The sequence below is a fragment of the Osmerus eperlanus genome, chromosome 5 (genome assembly GCF_963692335.1).
Source record: "Osmerus eperlanus chromosome 5, fOsmEpe2.1, whole genome shotgun sequence".
Lineage (NCBI taxonomy): Eukaryota > Metazoa > Chordata > Actinopteri > Osmeriformes > Osmeridae > Osmerus > Osmerus eperlanus.
This window is the reverse complement of record NC_085022.1, coordinates 11,526,959-11,551,062: the sequence shown is the minus strand read 5'-3', so window position 1 is coordinate 11,551,062 and position 24,104 is coordinate 11,526,959. Positions and strand designations below refer to the sequence as shown.

Below are 24,104 nucleotides of genomic sequence, written 5' to 3'. Positions count from 1 at the left end.
TGTGTGTGTGTGTTTGCGCACACTTGCGTTTGTGTGTGTGTGTCTGTGCGCGCACACAGAGGAGCTTCAGATTAGATTTTAGACTTGTTTGTTTTTCAGTACATGCTTGTAGAAGGAATTGCAAAATATAAGTGATTAAAAGAAGATAGTGCCTGTGTTTCTATGTGCCTTAAAGAGAAATGTGTGTTGAAGGGTCATGGTGAATTGTATGTGGTGAGAAAGAGAGATAAGGTGTGTGTATGTGTGTGTGTGTGCGCGAGAGAGAGAGAGAGAGAGAGAGAGAGAGAGAGAGAGAGAGAGAGAGAGAGAGAGAGAGAGAGAGAGAGAGAGAGAGAGAAAGATAGAGTGTGTGAGACAGAGGAGAGAGAAAGAGAAGTGAGAGAGGAGGGAGGGGGAAAGAGAGAGACAGAGAGAGAGAGAGAGAGAGAGAGAGAGAGAGAGAGAGAGAGAGAGAGAGAGAGAGAGAGAGAGAGAGAGAGAGAGAGAGAGAGAGAGAGAGAGAGAGAGAGAGAGAGAGAGAGAGAGAGAGAGAGAGAGAGAAGAAATGGGGTGATAGTGTGTGTGTGTGTTGTGGTGGAAGGGGTGGTGCAGCGGGGGGAGGGGGGCAGGCACAGTCAGTTCTGATAACAGCAACAGTAGGAGGAGGATGAGCCGTGGGACCGCCCCACTCTCCCACAGATATAAATAGGAGCTGGATTTTTTTACTCCACTCATTTCTCCTGAAGGATGAGATCCCTGAAACACCTCAAACATCACACCAGGAACAATGTGGTGAGTTTGTTGCCTCGAGACTCTTGACTGTGTTTACAATTGCAATTAAGAGAGTAATTTATTGGATGATTCTTAGGTGTTGTTTTCTCTTATGTAAAGGTAGAAAGACTACTTTTCACGTTAAAAAGAGTATTTCAGCAAGAACATCTTTTACAGATAAGAGTAGACGTGTAACTAGTCTCGTCTGGTCACACCTCTGGTATTTTCTTATAATTGTTTGGTGTTTTGTTCAAAACTGTTTTTTTCCACATACAACTTTAAATGTGAAGCCATGGACTTGCAATTACTATCCTACCTTTCTGTGTCCCTCTCATTGGTCTTTCTCTTTCATTTTGTCTGCCTTTCATTTTGTCGTGTTTTTTCCCTCTTCCCCCTTTCTACTTCCCCTCCTTTCTCTCTCTCTCACTCACTCTGTCTCTCTCTGTCTCTCCTATTCCCCCACACCCCTCCCTCTCCCTTTCCTTTCTCTCTCTCTTCCCTTCTCTCTCACATGCTCACTCAATCTCTCCCCTCCCCTCCCCTCCCCACTCTTTCTTTATCTTTCAGCCCCTCCATCTCATTTCTCTCTCTCCCTCCCTCCACTCCTCCCCCGCCCACATCTCTTTCTCCTTCTTTCTGTCTCCCTCCCTCTCTTTCACACACACACACACACACGCGCGCACACACACACTCAATCTCTCACAGACACACATACACTCTCAAACACACACACACATTCGCATACACACTCACTCTTTCTGTATTTCTCTCTCACAAATACACAGTCTGTCTCTGTCTGACTACTTTAAAAGCAGTAATTATAAATGACGTGGTTATCAGGGCATCCAGGTCTACTCTCCCCCCCCCCCCATACAAATACGCACACACACACACACTCCTACCCCTCCCTTCTTTCCTCCTCTATCTCTCCCTCCCTTTTCCTCTATCTCCATCCTCGCTCCCTGTCTCACTCCTCAGTATTGTATTATGAAAGGTTGCAGGCAAGCACAGGCTCTATGGTGTATAAAGAAGAGACAGGAGTCTTGGCTTCCTCATATATTTTCCCTTCAGCCAGGTTTTCTTGTGTGGAGTGACCTGGAAGCACAAGGGTACACTATTTACCTCTCGTTTATCACGAGGATGCAGCTCACTAGTTCTTCACTCTCATTCCATTGTTTTTCCTTTTCAAACATTTAGTGGACACATGCCCTTCCTAGGTTTGAGTTCAGTTCGACATTCTCCTCCTTATGAATGGGGCTGATAGGCCCAGCGATGAGCCCAACATGGTCACTAGAGCTGCCCCAGACCCCACAGGAAGTCCTGTGGACAGTCCACGGAAGTCCACTTCCTTGTTTGGACCCGCATCCCTTTCTGTGTTCCATATTATTCTACAGCCCGTCGAGGAAGGAAGCAGGGCGCTAGCTAGCAGAGATCTGACTTATCTCCTCAATCTGATGTTCTCTGGTGGATTCAGAGAAAAGAAGGAAGGCGTTGTCAGAATGCAGCTCTCGCTGGCTACCCCTGGAAAACCTTCTTCTATCATCGGGAGTTGAATAGGAAGGAGTCGGATATAATATTAAGTGTGCAAATACTTCAAGTATTACCAGACTTAAAAGTAGATTTTTTTTCTAATCCACCCTGCCTGCTTTTGACTACAGAAATGTATCATGTATAGAAAAGTTTTTGTAAATTGTAAGCTTTTTATCTATTTATTTATTAATTACAGAATCGTAATTACAAAAGTGGCATGTGTTTACTTGCTTGTTTAATTATTGTTTTAGGTATTTGTAAGTCGTATATGATGACCCGTGATTTGTTCTCATATCAGGAGGAGGAGAGTGGCCGTCTGGTGCGGTGTTACCCCAAGGTGATGGAGGGCCAGGTGGATGCGGGGACCCAGACAGATCCTGTGGTTGTGCTGTCCCTGGCCCAAGCTGCCGTGCTGGGCCTCATCTCTCAGAACGAGATTTTTGGAGCCACCATCGCCCCCAATGGCTTCTACATGGGAGAGCCCAGGGAGGGGCCCCCTGCCCATCCCGAAGGGGTGGAGTACGAGTGCGCTGACCAGCTGATCGGGGCCAACGGGGACTACCTGGCCGAACCTGGGGGGGAGCAAGAGAGCCAGCCTCACGGCAGTGAGAGGAGGAGGCCTGGGCCCCGAGGGAGGACCAAAAGGGCCAGGAGGGAAGGGGATCCAGGGGAGCCCTCTCACAGGCCCCCTAGCCCACGCACCCCTCAGGTGAAAGGGGAGCGTTTGGACTCGGCCAGCCTCCCTCCCTGCGTTCACATGGTGAACGGCCGCAGCCCGAGCAAACAGGAGGAAGCCCTCCCCCACAGGGGGCCGGTGAAAGAGGAGCAGGCCTGTGGGAGCTGCCCGGCGTGTGTCAAGGAGACATCCAGCCAGCCGAAGGACTCAAGGCCAGAGGAGAGGAGGGAGACGAGGAGAGCGGAGCGGGGGGGCCAGGAGCTGGCGGTGGATGAGGATGACGGGGAGGAGGAAGCATTGAACCTCAAGACCGGTAGGGACAGCGAGAGTCCCCCCATGAGTCGCTACTACGAGTCCAGCGAGGTGGCTTACGAGGCTGCCGACATCGCCTTGCCGGGGGACTACGAGGAGGGGGCCCAGGCCATGCTGTGGGCCGACCCGGAGGGCCACTTGGCCCGGCGCATGCAGATCGACCGCCTGGACATCAACGTGCAAATCGACGAGTCTTACTGCGTGGACGTGGGCGAGGGCCTGAAGCGCTGGAAGTGTCGCATGTGCGAGAAGTCGTACACGTCCAAGTACAACCTGGTCACCCACATCCTGGGCCACAACGGCATCAAGCCCCACGAGTGCCTGCACTGTGGCAAGCTGTTCAAGCAGCCCAGCCACCTCCAGACCCACCTGCTCACCCACCAGGGCACCAGGCCCCACAAGTGCACCGTCTGCAAGAAGGCCTTCACCCAGACCAGCCACCTGAAGAGGCACATGCTGCAGCACTCGGACGTCAAGCCCTACAGCTGCCGCTTCTGCGGCCGCGGCTTCGCCTACCCCAGCGAGCTGCGCACGCATGAGAGCAAGCACGAGAACGGCCACTGCCACGTCTGCTCGCAGTGCGGCATGGAGTTCCCTACGTACGCCCACCTCAAGCGCCACCAGACCAGCCACCAGGGGCCCGCCACCTTTCAGTGCCCCGAGTGCCACAAGTCGTTCGCCTATCGCAGCCAGCTGCAGAACCACCTGATGAAGCACCAGAACGTGCGGCCCTACGTGTGCCCAGAGTGCGGCATGGAGTTTGTTCAGATCCACCACCTCCGACAGCACGCCCTCACTCACAAGGTACTGACCGCGCAGGCTCCCGAACTCCAGGTACTTGAACCCCACTGGTTCTCAGACCATGATATTATACCTTTCCCTGACTGCGTTCGAGACAAACCCCTATCTTAGAGCAAGCCAAAGTCAGACCGGGTCAAGCACAGCCAAAGATTGTCAGACCTAAAGAACGACCAGTCTCAAAATAATTGTTCACAGTTTACTGTAGTTGAAAATTTGACCTTGTATCCAGCCAAAACCTGTCGTTACGCAAACATAGTCTTCAAAGTCCTTGTGTCTTTGTGTTAGGTTCACCCTGTGTGCATGTGCTTTGTGTTGTAAGGTGTGTCACCCATGTGTGTATGGCAACAGATGCTTCCCTTTATGACTGCTGGTTAATCCCAGTCCTAGAGCAATTCAAGTGTCAGATTAGCCATGGTAAATACACATTGGCCTTACAGCTTTACTGTCCTCTGTCACGTTTAATCTATTCACTCCATTGTGATTTGTTCTCTCAGTGAGATGAAGTGTTCACATCAAATGTCGATCTGTGTTCATGTATAAATATGATAGTTAGACAGCGTCTCTCTCATAGAGCCATCACATGGTGGAGCCAGTGTGTAAGAGTCCAACAACGCGCCGTAGATGAGGTTTTCCAGATTTCTGCCGTTTGTGTGTGCAAAGTTTGCAGTTTTTGGTTCCCTTTTGAAGCAACCTGTGACGACTCAAAATGCTTCCTTAGACCGAGGTGAATTCAAACGTGGGCCCACCTTGTTCCCTTAGGGCATGAAGGAGTTCAAATGTGATGTGTGCGCCCGCGAGTTCACCCTCTCCGCCAACCTGAAGAGGCACATGCTCATCCACACCAGTATCAGGCCCTTCCAGTGCCACGTCTGCTTCAAGACCTTCGTCCAGAAGCAAACCCTCAAGACGCACATGATCGTCCACCTGCCCGTCAAGCCCTTCAAATGCAAGGTAAGCCACCGACCCCGCTAGAACTTTCCTTGGGTCCTGCTGTGACAGAGTGGTGGGGGTTGACCTGTGTTGTCCTCTTGGTTCCCTCCAGGTGTGCGGGAAGTCTTTCAACCGAATGTACAACCTCCTGGGCCACATGCACCTCCATGCTGGCAGCAAGCCCTTCAAGTGTCCTTACTGCACCAGCAAGTTCAACCTGAAGGGCAACCTGAGCCGACACATGAAGGTTAAACACGGCATACTGGACGCCTCCATAGAGGAACAAGGTAGCTATTTAGATTCTAGAACTCTCTATACACCTCTCTACCCAGTAAATCATAAAGAATGTATTTCATTCGTAGTCCTTGATACGCATTTTCTTCTGGCAATACTAGACAGAGCAACACAAGACGTGCCTCCCACCACACATTTGCATATTCCCTTGACAGCTATGTTGTATTAATTGTCACTTAGCCAGTCCCTAATGCACTTTGACTCAGCATGTACTGTAATCTGCTGGCCAAGTGTTTTGGTGCTTTCTCAGGCACTCCCTCCCCGTGTGTTTAGTAAATATAGCAATGCCTGGATTAGACATGCCTGTCTCTATCAGTGGAGAGTGATATGGAGGCCACGGAGGAGGAGCCCTCCGCTGTCTTTAATGAGACTGGGTGTTAGTGGTAGCGGTGGTGTGTTTGTGTGTGTGTCAGAGGACAGGGTGGGCTCATATTTTCTGTCCCTGCGTTTCCTTCCTCAGAAACCCCTGCAGACATGGAGGGTCAGGAAGACTACGAAGAGGAGAGCTTTGAATTCAGCGAGCGAGAGAACCTGGCAAGCAACAATACGCCAGACATCGCTAAACTGTCTGAAATTGAGTATTACAGCAGCTATGGAAAGGGTGCAGGGCGGTACAACACTGCATGAATTATTTAAAGAGACTACAAATTGCATAAAAGTGTGAACTAATAAAAGGGTAGCGCCATAAACTGCTACTGACCTAGGCACAATGGGCTTTTACTTTCTGTAAGGGCATTGGGTTAACATGGCAGGATATGAACATTCATATGCACTGGAATCTCTATTCTCGTGTTCTAAAGTTTGTAGACTGCCCTCCCAACCCTCCTTTGTATTTACGACAGCAACTTTGTGAATCTACTGAAACATTATTATTTAGTCAAATTAGCAGTTTCACAATGTCAACACTGGGGACTATACAACACACCCCAAGAGCTGTACCAGGGAAATGCATATAGAGTTAATATGATCTAATGCACTTACTCATTCAGAGATCTCCATCACTTTTAAGAAAGTCAGCTGGCTTATTAGTAATGTATTGAAGGCTGTGGACACAAAAGTGAGCGGGTTTACTCTGTTCATGTAATTTACCAAAGCCTCAGTTCCAGCAGGTCATAATTCCAGGCAAACAATTTCCTCTCTGTATCAGATTCATACTGTGACTTGTTAAAGCTACATCTCATTGACTCTAAAAACTACTTACATAGGATTTGTTTATATTTAATTTCACTTGAGTATATTCCTCAAATGATAAAACTGTCTGATTCTGTACTATGATTGATGAATGGCACTGAAAAAAAACAGTTTATTCCTCTCTGTTTGGCACTGAATGAGTTTGTGAACAAATTGATCTGAAGTTCCTGCACTGGCAAGGAACACGTGTATCAGTGATCACCAGTTGGAGAAGGCAATTTTACTATCCAAAACCCAACAGGAAGGTACAAAATACAACTCACCACAAGGTTTGCAATTCAGCTGTCCTGTTATTCCAGCCACTGTACCAAAGAATATATAATTCAGTCGCAATGCTCCGGCCCAAGGTGGTAGCAGTCCTTGTGGCCCTCATCTTGATCTTGTTTCCAGCAAAACTGGAACGTTTCGATTTAATGTAGCCCAATAGCAGACCTCATGTAATTACATTTAGGGTTTCTTTTCACCCTCAGATGTTTCCAAAAGATTATTCCAGAGCAGCCTGCTGCAGCTTTTTCTAAAAACTTCACAATTCATGTCCTGCCCAGGCTTCAGTGGGACAGACCGGAACATTTTTCAAAAACTATGTAAACTCTGCATGCTTATTGCAGTTTGGGTTTTCATGGATGAATCTCAAAAGGAATTGTCCCCAAAACTTTGGACAGAAATATTAAGTGCCCCTGTGTGTCTGTGAGAGCACGCCATCCATCACGCTCCACGCTGGTCCAAAGTGATGAACGACAACCTCCCAACATGTGACAGGGCCATGGACCCAGCAGAAAATGATTTGGGATATTCACAATATATTTCTTTTCCCAGTGCTTAGGCTTTCAAATGTATAACCTGCAAACAAGGTATCCTACAATGTTGATATAGTGCATTTATTATCCAACATGCTAATTTGTGAATTCTCCAGTGTCTGTGTTCATTCCATCACTGTTGTAGTGCTGAAACAAAGGGGGACTAAAACCATCTTGAAATTTGAATGGCTTTCTGTATTGTTACACATTGATGTGGATATGCTGTCGATAGAGCTGTATGTAAAATGTTGTGTACCAGACAATACTGTAAAATAATAAATTTATTTACCTTTACACGTTTGCGTTTTCTTTATGGTCTGAGAGAAGTTTGGAGTCTGAACACATTCAAAGGATTAAACCAGGCAGATTTATTAGCAAGTATTTTTGACATGGCCATCACTCCCAACTTATGGTACAGTATTTGATAGTACTTCACAATACAAAAATAGAACGTCAGAGGTGAGGACATGGTAAAAGGAGAAGTCATTAGATATAATATAATAGCTCAAGACGGTGCAGGAACCTACAGTAAGGTGCAGGAACCTACAGTAAGGGCACAGTACATCATTCTCTACACAGTACTTCTTCCTTTGACAGTATGCGTGTGGATATCTTGACCTATTAAGTTACAAATGAGGTACAAAAACATTAAATGACAACAATGTCACTTTCAAGCTAGCTGTACTTCTTCAATCTTTCACTTGCCGAGAGCTTTGTCCAGGTTGTTCTTGATGGCATCCAGGAAGTCAGTGGTGTTGACGTAATGCTCGTTCAGCTTGCAGCTGCAAAGGCAAGACAGAATGATACCAACTAATCCACAATATGCATGTCCAGGGGCTGCTCAAAGTCATCTAGTTGTCTGTCACGGCCACCCAACCACCCTTCCTGGATATATAGAACCCCTGCGACAAAATGGGATTGCAGTAAAGAATGAATCGGTTGTATATGTTATGATGATGAGCTTACTTGGCCAGGCCGTGGATGCAGCCAGCGAGGTCTTTAGTCATGACGCCACTTTCCACGGTCTCGACACACACTCTCTCCAGAGTCTGGGAGAACCTGCGGGTCATACGTTTTGGTGTCAGGTAGAATTTGGTGTTGGCAATCAAACCCAGCGTTAGCATCCATTATTGAAATAAAACATATGCAGATTAAAATGTAGTGATTTTAATACTTGATGAGGTCTGGGTTCCCATCAAGCTTTCCCCTGTGCTCCAGCCCTCTGGTCCAGGCGAAGATGCTGGCGATGGGATTGGTGCTGGTCGGCCTTCCCTACAGACAGAGGTAGTGTGAAGGAGTTTACATGTGTGCACTTTAAAATATACTTGTTTCCCCCCTTTAATCTTAACCCTTTGAGGTAAATCACAAACAAGTAAATTATTCAACCCTGAGATCACCATAGCAACGTTGTCACTTTCACCACCAGATGGCACTCTTCACGCACAACTAACAAGTAGACCATTTGCAGGTCACTGTGAACGGACTCAGACTGCCATGTAACATGTTGAGAAATTAAAACATTAAGATTTTTGAAACGGTCATGGGACCTAAAAAACAACACAACAGGATGAGCCAAACCTTCTGGTGCTCGCGATAGTGTCTGGTCACAGTTCCATGGGCTGCCTCTGCCTCAATGGTCTTTCCGTCAGGACACACCAGCACTGAGGTCATCAGTCCCAGAGAGCCGAAGCCTGTGAAGCAAAACAGAAGGTCAACCACCCAAACTCATGTTAGCCATGTGGCTGGGTGTCGGTTTGCATGTCTCACCTTGAGCCAGGATGTCAGACTGGACATCCCCGTCGTAGTTCTTGCAGGCCCACACAAAGGCTCCAGTGGACTTCAGCACCTGGGCCACCATGTCATCAATAAGCCTGTGCTCGTACCAGATCTTCAGGTTGTCAAACTCGGGTTTGTAGTTCCTGTTGGCACAGGAGGACATTGAACAACACTGGGGTATCATGCTTGTTTGAGACCAAGCTTTCTAAGTTTTTACACCTTTCAGGTTGAGGAAGTAAAAAAAAATGATGACTCACTTCTCAAAAACATCCTGGAATATGTCCTTGAAGCGGCCATCGTAGGCCTTCAGAATAGTGTTCTTGGTGCTCAAGTAGAGAGGCCACTTCTTGCCAATAGCATACTGGAAGCAGCTGTGAGCAAAGCCTGTAATAGACTAAGGCAACAAAAAGAGCATGACAGCAAGAATCATGACAGGTTGAGGTCAAACAATCCATTCAGAGGTTAAAAACAGTCTCGCTATTGGCCTGATTAGTACCGCACCCCCCCCACACACACACACACACACACACACACACACACACACACACACACACACACACACACACACACACACACACACACACACACACCTCCCCCCCACCTCCATTACCCCTGGGACATCCAGAAGTACTTCACACTTTCATTTCCCCCCTTGACAAGATGAAAGTCCACTGCACCTGACGTTTGATGTAAAACCAAACAAACCGGTGTTCTGAATAGTCAACAAACGGCTTGAAATCAAGTTCATGGGAGGTTACTCCATGGCTAACAGCATGGGTTTCAGAAACGGTGGACCAATGCACGGTGAGACTGCATGTTTGTATAAAACTTACAGTAACGCATTTAGAACGTTGCATTTTTTTTCACTAAGAATAAGAAATAAAGCGTAATGATATTTCAAATAAATATATCGATTTCTCTAAATAAAGCTATCAATACCTTCTTTAACCTGTTTGTATAACTCACCTCATCTGTGTTGTACATGCCCATTCCACAGCCACCAGCAGGGAAGTCAAACACTTCCCACTCCTTGCCTGTGCTGCCATCAGCAGGAGAGAAGATCATCTTGAACTTGCCTGGTTGGTCCACAACAAAGTCTGTTGCTCTGTACTGTAAGACAAACAATACACAATGTCAAAAATAAACATAAATCACTTCAATTGGAAGTGTTTCTGCAATTCAAAAATAACTGATCTGACCTGATCACCAAAAGCATGTCTGCCAATGGTGATGGGCTGTGTCCAACCGGGAACAAGCCTGGGAATGTTCTTGCAGATGATTGGCTCACGGAAGACGGTGCCGCCCAGAATGTTTCTGATCGTTCCGTTGGGGCTCTTCCACATCTTCTTCAGGCTAAATTCTGGTGGAAAACACAAGTTATCAGAACAAACATCTACACTCAACAAATACAGTCACAGGGTCTCAAGAGCGATTACCCTTCATAGTAACCATGTCTTATGTCTGAAGTAACTATGTTCTATCTCCAAGAGGAACCAATATTATCTTTATTAAAGTTAGTTTAACATTTACTATAATAAGACATTTCCTTTTTTTCTAACAGACATTTTTTGATAATTACTTTACAGAGCCGGTATTTGGTCTGATCAGTTATATAACTAGTACATGGTATAATCAATAAATGTACACTGTATTTAATGTAGGCCTACTGTAATTCTGACATACATTTATCTCATCTGATCTGATTCATTGAATCAGATCGATTACCTTTATTGTTATTATTAGTCCACTGCTTCACAAACTGACTTGTCAATGTCTGATGTCATGCCGATCAAATACCTACAACCCTGTCTTCATCAGGGGTAATAGTGGCACACTTGACTGCTACGTGGTATTTCTTAGTGGCAATGGCAGAGTCAATGGTGACTTGGTCATCAGTCTGGTCACGGTATGGAAGACCCAGGTCATAGTACTTCAGCTCCACATCCACGTTGGACAGGATGAGCTACAGGTCAAGAACACACAGATGAGTGAACGCCTCCTAAAAATGTCAACAGCTGTGTTGCCCTTGTCAATGGAATCATGTCCTTCCTAGGTAGCTTCAGCACTAACAAAATTCCAGACAGTTTACATTTTTGACTGCTATGCGAGTGTCTTATAATCAAACACTACTGAAATGAATGCCAGTCTGAGCATCAAAACGTACCATATCACCAATGTTATTGAAAAAAAAAAAAAATTCTAAATGTAAAAAAAAGGTTTCACAAACATTTCTTGTTACATGTTATTAAATATTGTTGATGTAAATACCACAACAGTTGCGACCATGATTTTCCATGTTTTACACCATCTGCTCTCCCCCAGAGGCAATCAGCCAGTGAGTGAGTGAAACCTTGCTAACCCCTCCCCCGCGTCACAGACATAATCTACCAGCACACACTCTCTCCTTCTCACACACACACACACACACTCACACTCTCCATGTCAGTCAGTGCTATAAAAATAGAACAGTCAAATAGCAGTGGTCTGTCTCTGCTTCAGGGGAGGATAGACACTCATGTTTGCGTGTTCCAACACTGGACCCCAGGGTTAGCACCTTCTCTTTGATGAACTCCCAGATGATCCTGGTCATCTCATCTCCGTCCATCTCCACCACTGGCTGGGACACCTTGATACGCTTGTCTGCATCTGTTCACAACCAAAACAACACATCAGTTTGCAATCCTGCCACCCATGCCTTACACAGCAGTGAAAAGTAAAGTCCGAAATAATAGTATGGCTTATTTTGGGTAAAAAGAAGTCTAAAACAAAAGTAAATCATGGCTAACAACAATGAAGTGCCCTATAACATTTTGGTTAGCGGCTACATTGTGGGACTGCACATGTGGTCAAAATAAATAGCACTAGCAGAGTCTCTGATGGTCAAACACCTAAAATAAAAACGATTGGAACAAGCTACATGAATAGACTGTGCATTACAAAACAGTCTCTAAATAAAGGGTATAGGTGTGATGATGTTCCATGTGTCCTCTGGCACAAATACCACACTACTGTCTTCATACTGGGCTGTTACATCATGAAACATTGCCACAAAGACATTCTCAAATGATTTTACTGAGATGCCACTCTATTCCACTCTAGGAGACTAAATGGATTGACCATCCTGGACGGGAGTTCAGGGGAGGTTGAACAGAATCAGGTGACTAGTTGGATGTTCTTGCCAATGCTCCCACTGCTAACATACAAAAAGTGTTTATATTTCAGAGGCCAAACAAAATGGCGTCAATAAGACTGCCAACTGGGCCCATCTAAAACTGATCCGCATGCTTCATGATATAACCTACAGAACAAGGATACACGTGGCATGAGCAGACATTTTAGCTAATCTGTAACTTGAGCACTAGGACCTTGGCAACACCTGCGAAAACAGACAGTTGCTGAACTCTCTATAAAGTCATGACTGGACCATGTCAGAGGACTATCGCCCTAGCCTTTCCAAATGCAGGTGTTGAGCAGCAGTTTTCACAATATGTAGTGTTTGCAAGCAGAGAGATAAGAAAACACTGCCCTTTGTTAGAAAATGTACCGGGGGAAAAAATCCTGTATTTTGAGCAGACTCAAGGTATGCAGTGTACACACTGACACTGAAGTGTGGACAAAATGAGACATGTCCCCCCTCCCATCTGCCATTCTGCATGACACACTTGTGCCCCGCTGTGCATCATGTGTAAAGCAGATGATTTGGTTGAATCACAGAATACCCTAGATCTGAATAGGCAAGAGATTCACCAATGAGGGGATGGGGGCTGGCTTCATAGTATTATGTAACCCTAATTTCAACAACAAACTAGATTCCAGACCTGCATTGAAAACAGATATCAGCAAAGTGGGAGGACTTTTGTATTCATATTTTTTTTGTTTAACCTGTCAGTTGGACGTTTTAAGTTCCTGTCAGGTACTCAGTTTACATAAAGAAAATGCATATAGCAAAAGTCATAGTTTTTTTTTTACTGCTTGTTCGCTCAACTGAATACCTTCTCAAAAACATGCACGATGCATAGGGTGAGATGCATGGATTGACCCTCTCACTCACTAACCAGGTGTAGCTGGGGGGAAAAAATGTATCTAAACTTGAGTGACATCAACAGAGCACCATGACCACCCATGTCCTGGGTTTAGTATAAATGGGACCCACTCAGAAGAAGAGGAAACCCCTAGTTATTGGTCTGAAAGGTGTGTAACATTCACCTATGCTCAGCAGTCACAGATTATGTTTACATTGCTTTTAAAAAGGTCATCCGATATAGTACACAGCTCCAGAAGATGACTATCCTTTTGGGAGATCTATCACATTGATAACATTTTCTGCATAGTCTCTTCATTTATGGACTTCATAAAGACAAATTGTACAGTGGACTACCTTTGATTACAATAAGCCTACTTCTCTAAACAAACTTGTGAAGAGCAGTACATTTAAAGAAGAAATTATGCTGGAAGGTAATAATAGGACATTTCATCAATACATAATAATCTCCATTAAAATCTACACCCCACTATTAAATTAACTGTCATTTAGCAGACGCTCTTCTCCAGAGCGACTTACAGTAAGTACAGGGACATTCCTCCGAGGCAAGTAGGGTGAAGTGCCTTTCCCAAGGACACAACGTCATTTTGCACGGCCGGGAATCGAACCGGAAACCTTCTGATTACTATCCCGATTCCCTAACTGCTCAGCCACCTGACTCACTCACTCTCACTATTCACTGGGATGTATTAAAAGCTGTAATTACCGACAATTAAAAAAATGAGCATTCAGTGTGACTGGAATAAGAGAGAACAAACCTTTCAATTCACCATTCATGAACAACTTGTTTCTTAAATTGCTGCAGAAGACGAACAATGCAGTGGGACACCAGTTCACAAGTCATTCATTTGTATGATTCCTAAATAGGGAGCATTTTGTTGTTCTTTTTAAGTAATACTCATCTTATCCATTGTCAGTCCTTGGTGTTCAAAGCAACACTCAAGGTTACAGTGTGTGGCTTTGCTTTTCAACTACATGGACCATTAAACTACAAAAGGATATCAAGTCCAAATGGATAGACAGGGGGTTGTTTTAACAGTAGCAAAGCCTTTAATCTGTTCAGAGCCTGTTTAGTTAAGGCTCACAGATACCCAGCTGGATGGTACCAAATACACAAGTGAGTGAGGTGACTTTCATATATTATTGGCACATCACAATTCTGAAATAGCCCTGTGCTGAGTTCTCCATGAGGCAACTCTGCGAACAAGGTGCCCTTCAGCTGTCAGAGGGCACAAAGTTGCATAGAGGGCGAGTGCTCTCTGGGATAACAGATTAATCTGACCAAAGCTAGGAATTGCACTTCCCCTGATCAATAAAGTATTATAAATTGAGCAGATCATGCATTTCTGCAAGAAATGCTCATCTTTGAGTCTTTCCACAGTCGTAACATTAGGCTTATTAGTATTAAAACATCAGTGCATTGCCGTTTCAACACTAGAGAGGTATATACAAACACAAAGATTGCATCGCAAATCAGCAGTCAGAATGGCCTACAATCTGAAAAAGCTAAAAACACTTGTGGCGGCCATTGTTGTCGAAGTCACAGTCTCGTCATTTTAGCGAGTCAGTCTGGGAACTGACCTTGGAAAAGTTACATTATCAATTTACCATCAATAAAACAGCTTTAAATGCACCAGAAAAGTGTGAACTGTTTCGGCTTGAAAACTGGGGGATGTTGCTTGTTTTCCATGATGATCTTAGCGTTTACTGTGGGTCAAGTCAGACATTCATACATTTTCGTACTTTTGTTTGTTGCACATCCCCAATCAAATAACCGATGGTCGTGCTTTGCAGGTTTAAAACGAATGAAGGGAAACGTTATGGATTTATTACTCATACGTTTGTGTATGGATGCCGTAAAATTGTGGGAGACAAAGACGATTCGCTCGGTATACCCTACTACTAGCTGCCTAGCTTGCTAGCTACCATATCACCATCAGTGTTTCTGAGTGGCCTGAAGAAGTAGCTACTTACCGTTAGTTTGCTACATCTAGTTCTGTCGCTGGTAGAACCTTACAATTGCTATAATCTGTCTGATGTTCACAAACAACATACATTTAGCAATGTAGCTACATTTTAAGTGTGTGAAAAGTATCTAACTTTCTTAATTCTGCTAGTTATACTCAGCAATATTTACGATTCTGAGTTATCCTCATCAAGAATGACATTTTATGGTGCGTTTACTTGGTTTTAAGGCAAAAAGCACAGTCTAAACAAACTGAACCTGTGCTCCAAGTCAGTATATGGATTGCATGAAACTTACAGTTCCTCTGTTGCAAACTCTGGATGGTCGCTGGTGCGAGCACTGCAGGGTTTTTGGAAAGAGTAACAGCAGACCTCGAGAAAGAGCTGAGGACCTTCAAGTATCCAGCCATGTCTTGCCCAAGTCAGTTGCAGCTGATGTCCGATAAACCTAAAAGCGAAAAGGAGCGATATGGTGCACCAAGCAATGCAATATACACAGCACCGCCCCCCCCCCCCCCCCCCCCTACGTCAAAAAATCAGAGCAGACTTGGCTATTTTACTGGGCAAGCGCGCTTGACTCGATAGAGAGGTCGGGAGTGTCATTTCTTTTGCTAAGTTGAAAAAGAGTATAATGTCCATTCGGTGGTAAATTACTTGATTACTTTTCCTATTTCCTATATAAACCCCATTATGAGATTGCATAGGTCAGTGATCTTTAATAATTGTATGAAATAGGAATTGTGCACAGAAGTAGGCCTACGTTAAGGTAATTCCCAACTTTATTGAAAAACTGATTTATTATAAAGTAAAGAAGGACTGTTTAAATATTCATCTCACGTTACTTTTTCTACTGACTGGCTCTAATTTTAGCTGGGGAGGGATACCATACTGGGAGAAAGAATGGGAAGTGCGCAGTCATGTGAGAGTGAAGTTTGGAGGTGAGCCAACAGGCCTCAGCCCAGACCAGGCAGGTCACCTCCCAAGTCTGTATGATGTGAGAAGTCAGACATTAAAGGTCATCAGTAGTGCACAGACTTTTTCATCGAAATAAATCCAGGATTTAGCTTTTGCAGATAATATGATATATATATATATATATATATATATAATATGGCTCAACCATTTACATATAGGCCTTTTCTCTGATTTAAATGACACTGTGCAGTAGGCTATTAAATTACATTGTCATAAAATTATATGGAATGCAAATTGGCTGTAGTGTGCAGAATATGGACAAATTTCCCACCTTTTATGTAATTTTTCTTTTGACAGAATTTGTCAGGTTAAAGGTGTAACGTCGTAAAAAAGTTTTAACTTAGAGACAGACCCCAATAGCTCACAAGTTTCAACCAGCAGAATTTGAGGTCAGAGGTCACAACTGTATCTTATAGCCTACCTTTGACCAACAGTTTACTTTTCTCTGTGCTAAACTGTCGTCTGTAGCAAGAGCATGTGATGGTGATATGATGGTGACACATTAAAATCCCTCTTCAAAGGATCAGTTTAAAGCAGGTCCAGAATTATATTCTGTTCAAATTTAAATAGTTTGTTCCCCTAGAAGCACTAATTTATTAGGTGAAAAAAAAAAACTTTTTAGAGAGTCTATCACTAGTGCGATAGGGCTTTGGTAACTTCCAATCTTGGTAAACATAGACAGCCTATACGCCTCCAGCGACTTTTACACCAATTGCTCACAATGCCATCTTCTGGAATAAAAGTCCAACTGCATTTAATAACTTGAGCGGTTGTACAGTGCCCTCTATTGGATGAAGTTTGGAGAAATTGCTTCTTGTATGATTTTAGATTATCAAAACATTTCGCTATCGTTGGCCTAGTGATCATCGAACAACCCACTATATTGCCTAGCTAACAAAGAAAATATGTAGCCTGCGAATATCTACACATAGCCTACCACCACCAACATCTACTCAAAAATGTTACATAACCTCATTATGAAATGTATTTGATTAAAAGCCAAACTATTAAGTTATAGTTATAACTGTTAAGAGGGATGGACACTACTTTAATTGTAGTACATCCACAGATCTAAACATTGACGCAATATAGGACGTCATCACGTAATAGCGACATTTCAGCGAGTCAATACAAGTGACTTCTGGTGAGATCTTTTTTTTTACTTTTTCACTCAGTGACTTTTCACCTTCGTTATCGACAAAGAATCTCACCAAGCGACTAGGCTAGTAGGCTACGTAAGAGACTGCGATAGGATTGCAATATTCTGGTTGGTTTGACCTCAGCGGAAGCCTACTGCTTAAAGTGACATTGGACGGGTAGGCTGTGTGTACAGTAGCCTGTATACCTTGTGTAACAAGTCTGGCATTGTTTCTTGTTCGCACAGTAAAGTTACTGCTTCTCCTACTCTTAAAAACTGAGATTGTGAGAATGGATTTATTCAGTCGATGAAGCAACAACGTAAGCGGCCTGTGAATCATCTGCATCTACAGAGAATCGAATTTTAAAGCTATGCAGTACGGGAAATCTTTGACGATCTTTGTTCGACGATATCCCAAAACGATTGCTTTAGTTACAATTACAGGTAATATTATTGTTATTTTTGGACAGATATAAATTGAAGATATGACAAATAGAATTTTTGGTAGGGGTAGTAGCCTACAAATCTCCAACTATACAAACGTGTACGTACTCTTTGACAGGAGTGGGACTATTTGCTGTCCGAAGATGGATGTCAGGTGGGGTGTGTCGGAGCAAAGCTCGACTGGATGGGAAGACTGTCCTGATCACTGGAGCCAACACGGGGATTGGCAAAGAAACAGCAGTTGATTTGGCTAGCAGGGGTGAGCACTAGCAGAGTAGACAGGCTCCCTGTCTCTCTCCCTATTAAACATTCTCTGGCACTAACAACAAGCATCTGAATACGTTCTAAAATTGCTGGGTTCACTGTGATTCATGTACCATAGGGGCAAGGGTCATTCTGGCTTGCAGAGACATGACAAGAGCAAACCAAGCTGCAGAAGACATTAGGCAGAGGAGTGGGAACGGGAATGTGATTGTCAAAAAGTTGGACTTGGCATCACTGCAGTCAGTGCGACAGCTAGCCGAAGACATCCTAGCAAGTGAAGAGAAACTAGATATCCTCATCAACAACGCAGGTGAAAACTCTTTAAGACCTAATAAATAAAATGCCACAGCAACTGAAACATTTTCAATTGTGACTTATAACTGTTACTTCGGTTTGGTGGTTTTGTTTATAGGTGTCATGAGTTGTCCAAAATGGCAAACTGAAGATGGCTTTGAGATGCAGTTTGGTGTGAATCACTTGGGCCACTTCTTGATGACAAACTGCCTTTTGGATCTACTAAAGAAATCAGCTCCAAGTCGCATTGTCAATGTCTCCAGTTTAGCTCACGAGAAAGGTATTGTCTTTTGTCTTATTCGCTGTGTCATTGTTCAGTTGGAACAAGATGTGTTTGTGATTATCCAACAGGAATTTAAAGATCCCTTATAAATTATATATTATAATATTATTCCAGAGTTCATACACTGCAACTTTATTTTTGACAGGTGAAATCCATTTTGATGACATAAACTTAGATAAGGATTATAGTCCCTGGAAAAGCTACCGGCAAAGTAAACTGGCAAATGTTCTCTTCACAAGGGAGCTGGCCAAACGACTTAAAGGTAATTTCATTCTAATCTAAATCTAGTTATGTGTCGGTGGTGACAGGCATGCATGATAACTGAAACTTAGATCAAGTCTACCTAACTGAATAATTGTGTGATGCTTTTCCATAGACATAGTTTGAACCCAGTTTGGGATTTGAAATAACTTGTGATTCACAGAAAAAGGGCATGATATCTCCTGCATACAGGCACCAGAGTCACCACCTACTGCCTCCACCCGGGCATCATCCACACTGAACTGGGCCGGCACTTCTGGCCCACCATGCCCCTGTGGAAGAGAGTGGTGTACCAGCCTCTGATGCTGCTGATCAAGTCCCCAACGGAGGGAGCCCAGACCTCCATCTACTGTGCCATAGAGGAGAGCCTGAACAACCAGAGTGGACTCTACTACAGGTCAGACACCATAACTCTGTGGTCCTTACCTTTGTATGTATGACATTGACATTCCCAAGCGGAATCATTTTAAAATAAAGTTTTCGTAGGTCTACTGTATGTTGTCAGTATCACTGAAATCTTCTTTTTCTTCGGGCTGTAGTGACTGTGTCCCTAAAGCAGTGGCCCCACAAGGCCAGGATGATGAAGCTGCTAAGAAGCTGTGGGAGTTGAGTGCTTCCATGGTTGGTCTGCTATGATGAATGGGAAGGGACCCAGCATAGTCAATAGAGCAGTCACCCGATCAAATGTCAATTGAACGGGAAAATATGTCCAAACTTTTGACTGGTACTGTAGTCAGCTCATATTATCAAGTACATTGCTTTTACCTTGTGCTTGTGTTCAAGAAGTAGGACGTATCTGATAAATGTTTTAGAGACATTTATTCAGAATATACAGCGAACTACATACAAAAATACTATGCATCATATTATGTTAATCATGAGCCTTTTAGACAGAAGAAATGTCTCACAGTTAAATTACATGGAAGCAATATTATTAACCTTAACTTTGATTGATTGCCATAAAGTGTAAAATGCTATTCTAATTGACAAAGATCACCAATGTCTGTATTGAAGTTTGTATTGAACAAGAATTATGCTGTTCTGTCATGGAACGGGAATACATCATACTGAACTACATGTGCTTTATTTTACTGTACAAAAGGTTTTAACCTTCGAAGCAACAATATCTTTTTCTTTTAATTTTTAATCTCAACATTCAAAGGTGCTGTTTCATATAACTGTACTTGTTATCTTTTACTTAAGGCATACCATTCAGACATGTTTTGTGTATACTCATTAGGTACTACATGGTTTGTATATACTCATTAGGTACTACATTGTTTGTGTATACTCATTAGGTACTACATGGTTTGTGTATAGCTCTGATCATAATGGGCATTGAACCATCAGCACTGAAACACTACACCTTTTGGTTGCATAATGAATGACTATGAATGCTAAATACAACTTCTATATTCCCTATGTTTCTCTTTTCCTGAAGGCACTGTTTACAAGTTTGCTACGAACAGTCAAAACCGATGTCTTACTCAACCTACAGCACATACAAAAGACAAGGACATTTTCCTTTCATTACTAAGTCCATTTCCCATGTTGTACTAATGACATACAGTATGCACAGCCAGAGGGCCTGCTGGCTACAAAGGAGCCATCTGTCTGTCTTCCACATACTGCAGGTGTTAATGAATTAACAAAGAAGAATGGGCCAGATCCTGATGATTATATTTAGAATTATTTGTTATGGTGTTCATTTTCTTCATGAAAAATAAATTAATAATCTGTTTCTAAAATACGGGAAATTCAAATAATGGTTGCTGATATTTCATGATGTATTGCTCAGTTTAAATCTGAATTGGTGGTAAATGATTGATAATTAAACAACATCCATAACCATTTCAAATTGAATTTTGCCATCAGGATCAGAAAACTCAGGCGTAAATGCAACACATAAACACAGAGTGCTATCACTGCTGGGCCACTTCCTCAAAAGTAGAAAGTTGTTTCATTTGCTCCACTTGCATAGAGTGCCTTCTAATAAGTTTCTTCTTGGTCTTGAGGTTGCCTCTCTTTGGTGAGGTTGGTGCTACTGGAGCTATTGATCTGAATCCTGTAGCCAGAGGAGATGAGGGCTTGCTGCTGGCCCCAATGTCAGGGATGGGAGGGTTAGGGTTCACGTTGAGAGGGGGCAGGTGGCCAGGACGGGTATGGGAAATGTAGTCCAGCAGCAGAGTCCCTGAGCCCCGCCTCTCCAGGAGGCCAGGGGCACGGCGGCGGGCTGTGCTGGGAGAGGAAGTGCTCGCGTTGCTGTCCAGAGACTCCCTGGAGCTGGTCAGCAGGGCCAGAGGAGACGTGTTGAGTTTCCTCCGCTCAAGGGGAACTTTTGGAGAGTCTATCATGCCAGAGTCAGAATACAGCTGTGAGTCGGAGTCATAGTGATCAGTGCCCAGCCTTCTTCTGTGGACTGTGTCTCTCAGACTAGCAGGTCCACTGGTGTTACTGCCGTCATGCTCCGTTGGGATTGTGCTGCGTCGTGCCAGGGGCTGGTGCTGGCTCAAAGAGCGCTCATACGCCGCTTTGGAAGTTGGAGGGACCGACAATGAAGAAGTCATCTTGGTGGGCTGGTCACTGACCAGAGGGAAAAGCCCCTCCTTGCCATCTACACTGTTTTGTCTAGACAGAGTTGACCTCTTGGACAGAGACAGTCCGTTGATGCCTGTGACGACGTCCTCGTCCGAGGGGGACCTTTTGCTCTCCTCGTGAGCCGCGGCTGCGAGAACGGATGGAGCAATCAGCCCCCAGGGCTCGGACTGCAGGCGCTTCAGCTGGGGCAGGCGAGCCCGTTTGGGGTTGGCCGGGCGTCGGGTGGGTGAGGTGGGCCCGTTGGGAAGCTTCGTGGCTGTGCTAGAGGCTGTTTTCAATTTTGTCTGAAAACTGAAGATAGTGTTTTGCTGCTCAGGCAAGGTAGGTGTGGGGGAGGCTCTCAGGTCAATATCAGAGGGAGAGGTGCAGAACGTGGGGGTGCCGCGCTCGTCCATCTCTGGGGAGGGGGGCACGTTGAGGTACTGTTTTGTGGTTTTGGTCCCTGATGGTGACTTGTCGGTTGTGATGATGATGACCTCTTTACCCTTTGCTTTGCAAGCGTCCAGAAGATGCTTGAGGGTCTCCTTATCATCTGCGTTGATAGCATAGACAAGAGCAGACGCCCCACTCCTGTCCTCCAGGCTGGGGTCCGCCCCGTTTGTGAGTAGATGGGCGACCACCTCGTGTCCCGCCCTCTGGATGCAGGCATGCATCAGAGCTGTCCTGCCCGCCTTGTCCTGTATATTGGGGTCCGCTTTGTTGTCCAACAGGTAATTGACCAACTTTGCCTTGCTCACGCTTTGCTGGTCGCTGTGTTTCGACATACAGGCCACCATAAGCGGGGTCTCTCCGCGTTCGTTGCTCTCGTTGATGTATGCGCCCCCCTCCAGCAGGAGCCTGGTGAGTCTCAGGCGTCGGAGCCATACCGCCTTCAGGAGAGAATTCCCGTCTGTTCGAAGCTCCAGAATGTCTGCCATCGCCCCGGACAACCACAGATATATCCCTCAGTATTAAAAGGCAGTCAAAACCTCCGGCCCTGAGAACAAAAGCATTGCATCATAAGGTTTACTCACTGCTAAGCATATCACATGTCAGCAACCTTACTGTGTCTACATATTGTTTGTCCCTCTCATTAATTCATCAGTGATCGCCAACTCGTCACTGCCACAAGGAAACAGAGACTTTAGGCGTATGTACAATTTGCCACTAGGTGGCAGCCTGTGTGCAGAAAACTTGTTTTTTTACACAGTAGTTGGGTCTTTGATGAGAAGTATGAAGTCGCTACGATGATGAAGTCGCCATACGTTTTTATCTCTGTGGTGAAAGATTTGAATGAAGAGGTAAAGAACAATAGCCAGTATCCAAGACTTTCCATTCTCAGTTCACGAAATTTCTTGTAAAACAATGACACAAAATTATTTTGCTTCGATTACTGTCCTGTTATTTAGGAACTGGTGTAGATTAACTGTACTGTTGCTTACTGGAAATCAGGTATGTAAATTTATGTAAAACAAACACAGAAGACAGGCTATAATAGTGAAGGCTTTTTCTTGAGAAATATGTAGCAGAATGCAGATTATATTGGTTGGAGTAAGTGACACTTTGCTGTTTTTTTAGTTTGATAATCAAGTCTTAATCCAAGTGTTTCATATTTGTAGCTATATTGCCCTTGGTGGATGACCCAACTGTGACCAGCTAGAAAAAGAATCCCATTAACCAACGCGTAGATTTTACTTGCTGGTAGAGAAACTAAGCCAGTGGTAAAAACACACTTAAGGTATATGAGGTTTTTATGGGTTTGTAATTTGATGGTGTCAACTGAATCGGATAAGGGCAAGGCTGCGAGGTCTGTGCGCTTTCGCTCCACCTAGTCGCTGTCCATGGTGCTCAAATTGGACAACTTGCGACGCGCATCATCTACCATTGCCTTTAGTTTTGCAAAATCGCTATTAATAGCAGACAGCACAGCATGGTAATTATTATCAAGGCATTCATATCATCACACATATTAGTCAAATAATCTTATTTAGTTGAAGCTTATGTTGAAGAAGGAGGCTGTAAATTCTAAGTAACACAAGTATGGAACCTTAATTAGTGTTCCATTAATTACTTAGTGTGAATACATGTTTTCAAAGATGTTATATTTATTAAATATACATTATCATATAAACGATATCAAAGTTTTTCAATCAGTTTGGGTGTCTTACCTGATCAGAGGGCAGGTTTGTCATGTTCAAATGTGCCCCAATGTTTTGTCATTAGCAACCCTGATGTATCATAAAGGATGGAAATAAATGTTTCCCCCGTGTAGTTCTTTAGCATATTTCCATGTTTCATTCGGAGCTCCAATCTGTCTGTCCTAGTTTATCATCGGTTTATACATCTCTGGCACCATAGCGCATGAGCTCCCTAGCTTTTGTTATGGAAACGCACTATATCAGTCCAATAGGCAGCATTCCTTTCACTGCGCACTCAAGAATCACAACCTCAAGACGCCGAGGTTATAAATAACTTACTTTGCTTGGTGAATGAAACGTGCATTTTCTTGACGTCAGAGTAGCCTCGAGAAAAATAAAATAGCGTCTGGTGAGAAACTCTGTCATACTTTTTTCTGTCTGTAATGCCAAACAAGAACCGTTTTGCCAGTGAAAATGTTTCCATTGTTTCACTGTATCCACGTTGTGTAGCAGCTTAATGTTTTGGCTTATAGCCTAAAACAAATAATTGTTCAATTGTAAAACGTAAAACGTTTTTCCCTCAAAAAGTCCTAAATTTACTAGACACAATCTAAAGTAGCCTAAGCCATTTTATGAAACTATTTCATTAATTCCCTGTAGCTTATA

The 24,104-nt window shown here is 44.0% G+C and overlaps 4 protein-coding genes across 5 annotated transcripts; 2 read left to right on the top strand and 2 right to left on the bottom strand.

Moving 5' to 3' along the window:
• The first annotated feature begins 652 nt into the window (after nucleotides 1-652).
• znf710a (zinc finger protein 710a) lies at nucleotides 653-7,575 on the top strand. Of its 2 annotated transcripts, none has more exons than XM_062461624.1 (5): nucleotides 653-771; nucleotides 2,579-4,102; nucleotides 4,829-5,020; nucleotides 5,112-5,286; nucleotides 5,754-7,575. In XM_062461624.1, exons 1-5 carry the CDS (start codon nucleotides 727-729, stop codon nucleotides 5,918-5,920), a joined length of 2,103 nt encoding a protein of 700 aa, XP_062317608.1. In that variant the 5' UTR covers nucleotides 653-726; the 3' UTR covers nucleotides 5,921-7,575. The 2 variants fall into 2 exon arrangements, with proteins under 2 accessions (XP_062317608.1, XP_062317609.1); XM_062461625.1 differs by having other exon boundaries at nucleotides 654-771; nucleotides 2,579-4,072.
• A 54-nt stretch (nucleotides 7,576-7,629) lies between these two features.
• On the bottom strand, nucleotides 7,630-15,541 carry LOC134021123 (isocitrate dehydrogenase [NADP], mitochondrial-like). Its single transcript, XM_062461628.1, has 11 exons — nucleotides 15,363-15,541; nucleotides 11,612-11,703; nucleotides 10,855-11,020; nucleotides 10,257-10,417; nucleotides 10,024-10,167; nucleotides 9,315-9,451; nucleotides 9,049-9,200; nucleotides 8,860-8,972; nucleotides 8,456-8,553; nucleotides 8,248-8,340; nucleotides 7,630-8,063 (listed from the first exon to the last, which is right to left on the bottom strand). Exons 1-11 carry the CDS (start codon nucleotides 15,472-15,474, stop codon nucleotides 7,979-7,981), a joined length of 1,353 nt encoding a protein of 450 aa, XP_062317612.1. The 5' UTR covers nucleotides 15,475-15,541; the 3' UTR covers nucleotides 7,630-7,978.
• A 1,525-nt stretch (nucleotides 15,542-17,066) lies between these two features.
• On the top strand, nucleotides 17,067-20,293 carry LOC134021124 (retinol dehydrogenase 11-like). The gene is made up of 9 exons (XM_062461629.1): nucleotides 17,067-17,183; nucleotides 17,424-17,621; nucleotides 17,740-17,880; nucleotides 18,004-18,195; nucleotides 18,298-18,459; nucleotides 18,608-18,724; nucleotides 18,916-19,120; nucleotides 19,263-19,344; nucleotides 20,165-20,293. The coding sequence occupies exons 2-9, from the start codon at nucleotides 17,549-17,551 to the stop codon at nucleotides 20,258-20,260; spliced, it is 1,068 nt and encodes a 355-aa protein (XP_062317613.1). The 5' UTR covers nucleotides 17,067-17,183; nucleotides 17,424-17,548; the 3' UTR covers nucleotides 20,261-20,293.
• A 240-nt stretch (nucleotides 20,294-20,533) lies between these two features.
• On the bottom strand, nucleotides 20,534-23,718 carry ankrd34c (ankyrin repeat domain 34C). The gene is made up of 2 exons (XM_062461626.1): nucleotides 23,469-23,718; nucleotides 20,534-22,297 (listed from the first exon to the last, which is right to left on the bottom strand). Exon 2 carries the CDS (start codon nucleotides 22,236-22,238, stop codon nucleotides 20,646-20,648), a length of 1,593 nt encoding a protein of 530 aa, XP_062317610.1. The 5' UTR covers nucleotides 22,239-22,297; nucleotides 23,469-23,718; the 3' UTR covers nucleotides 20,534-20,645.
• Nucleotides 23,719-24,104: the final 386 nt, after the last annotated feature.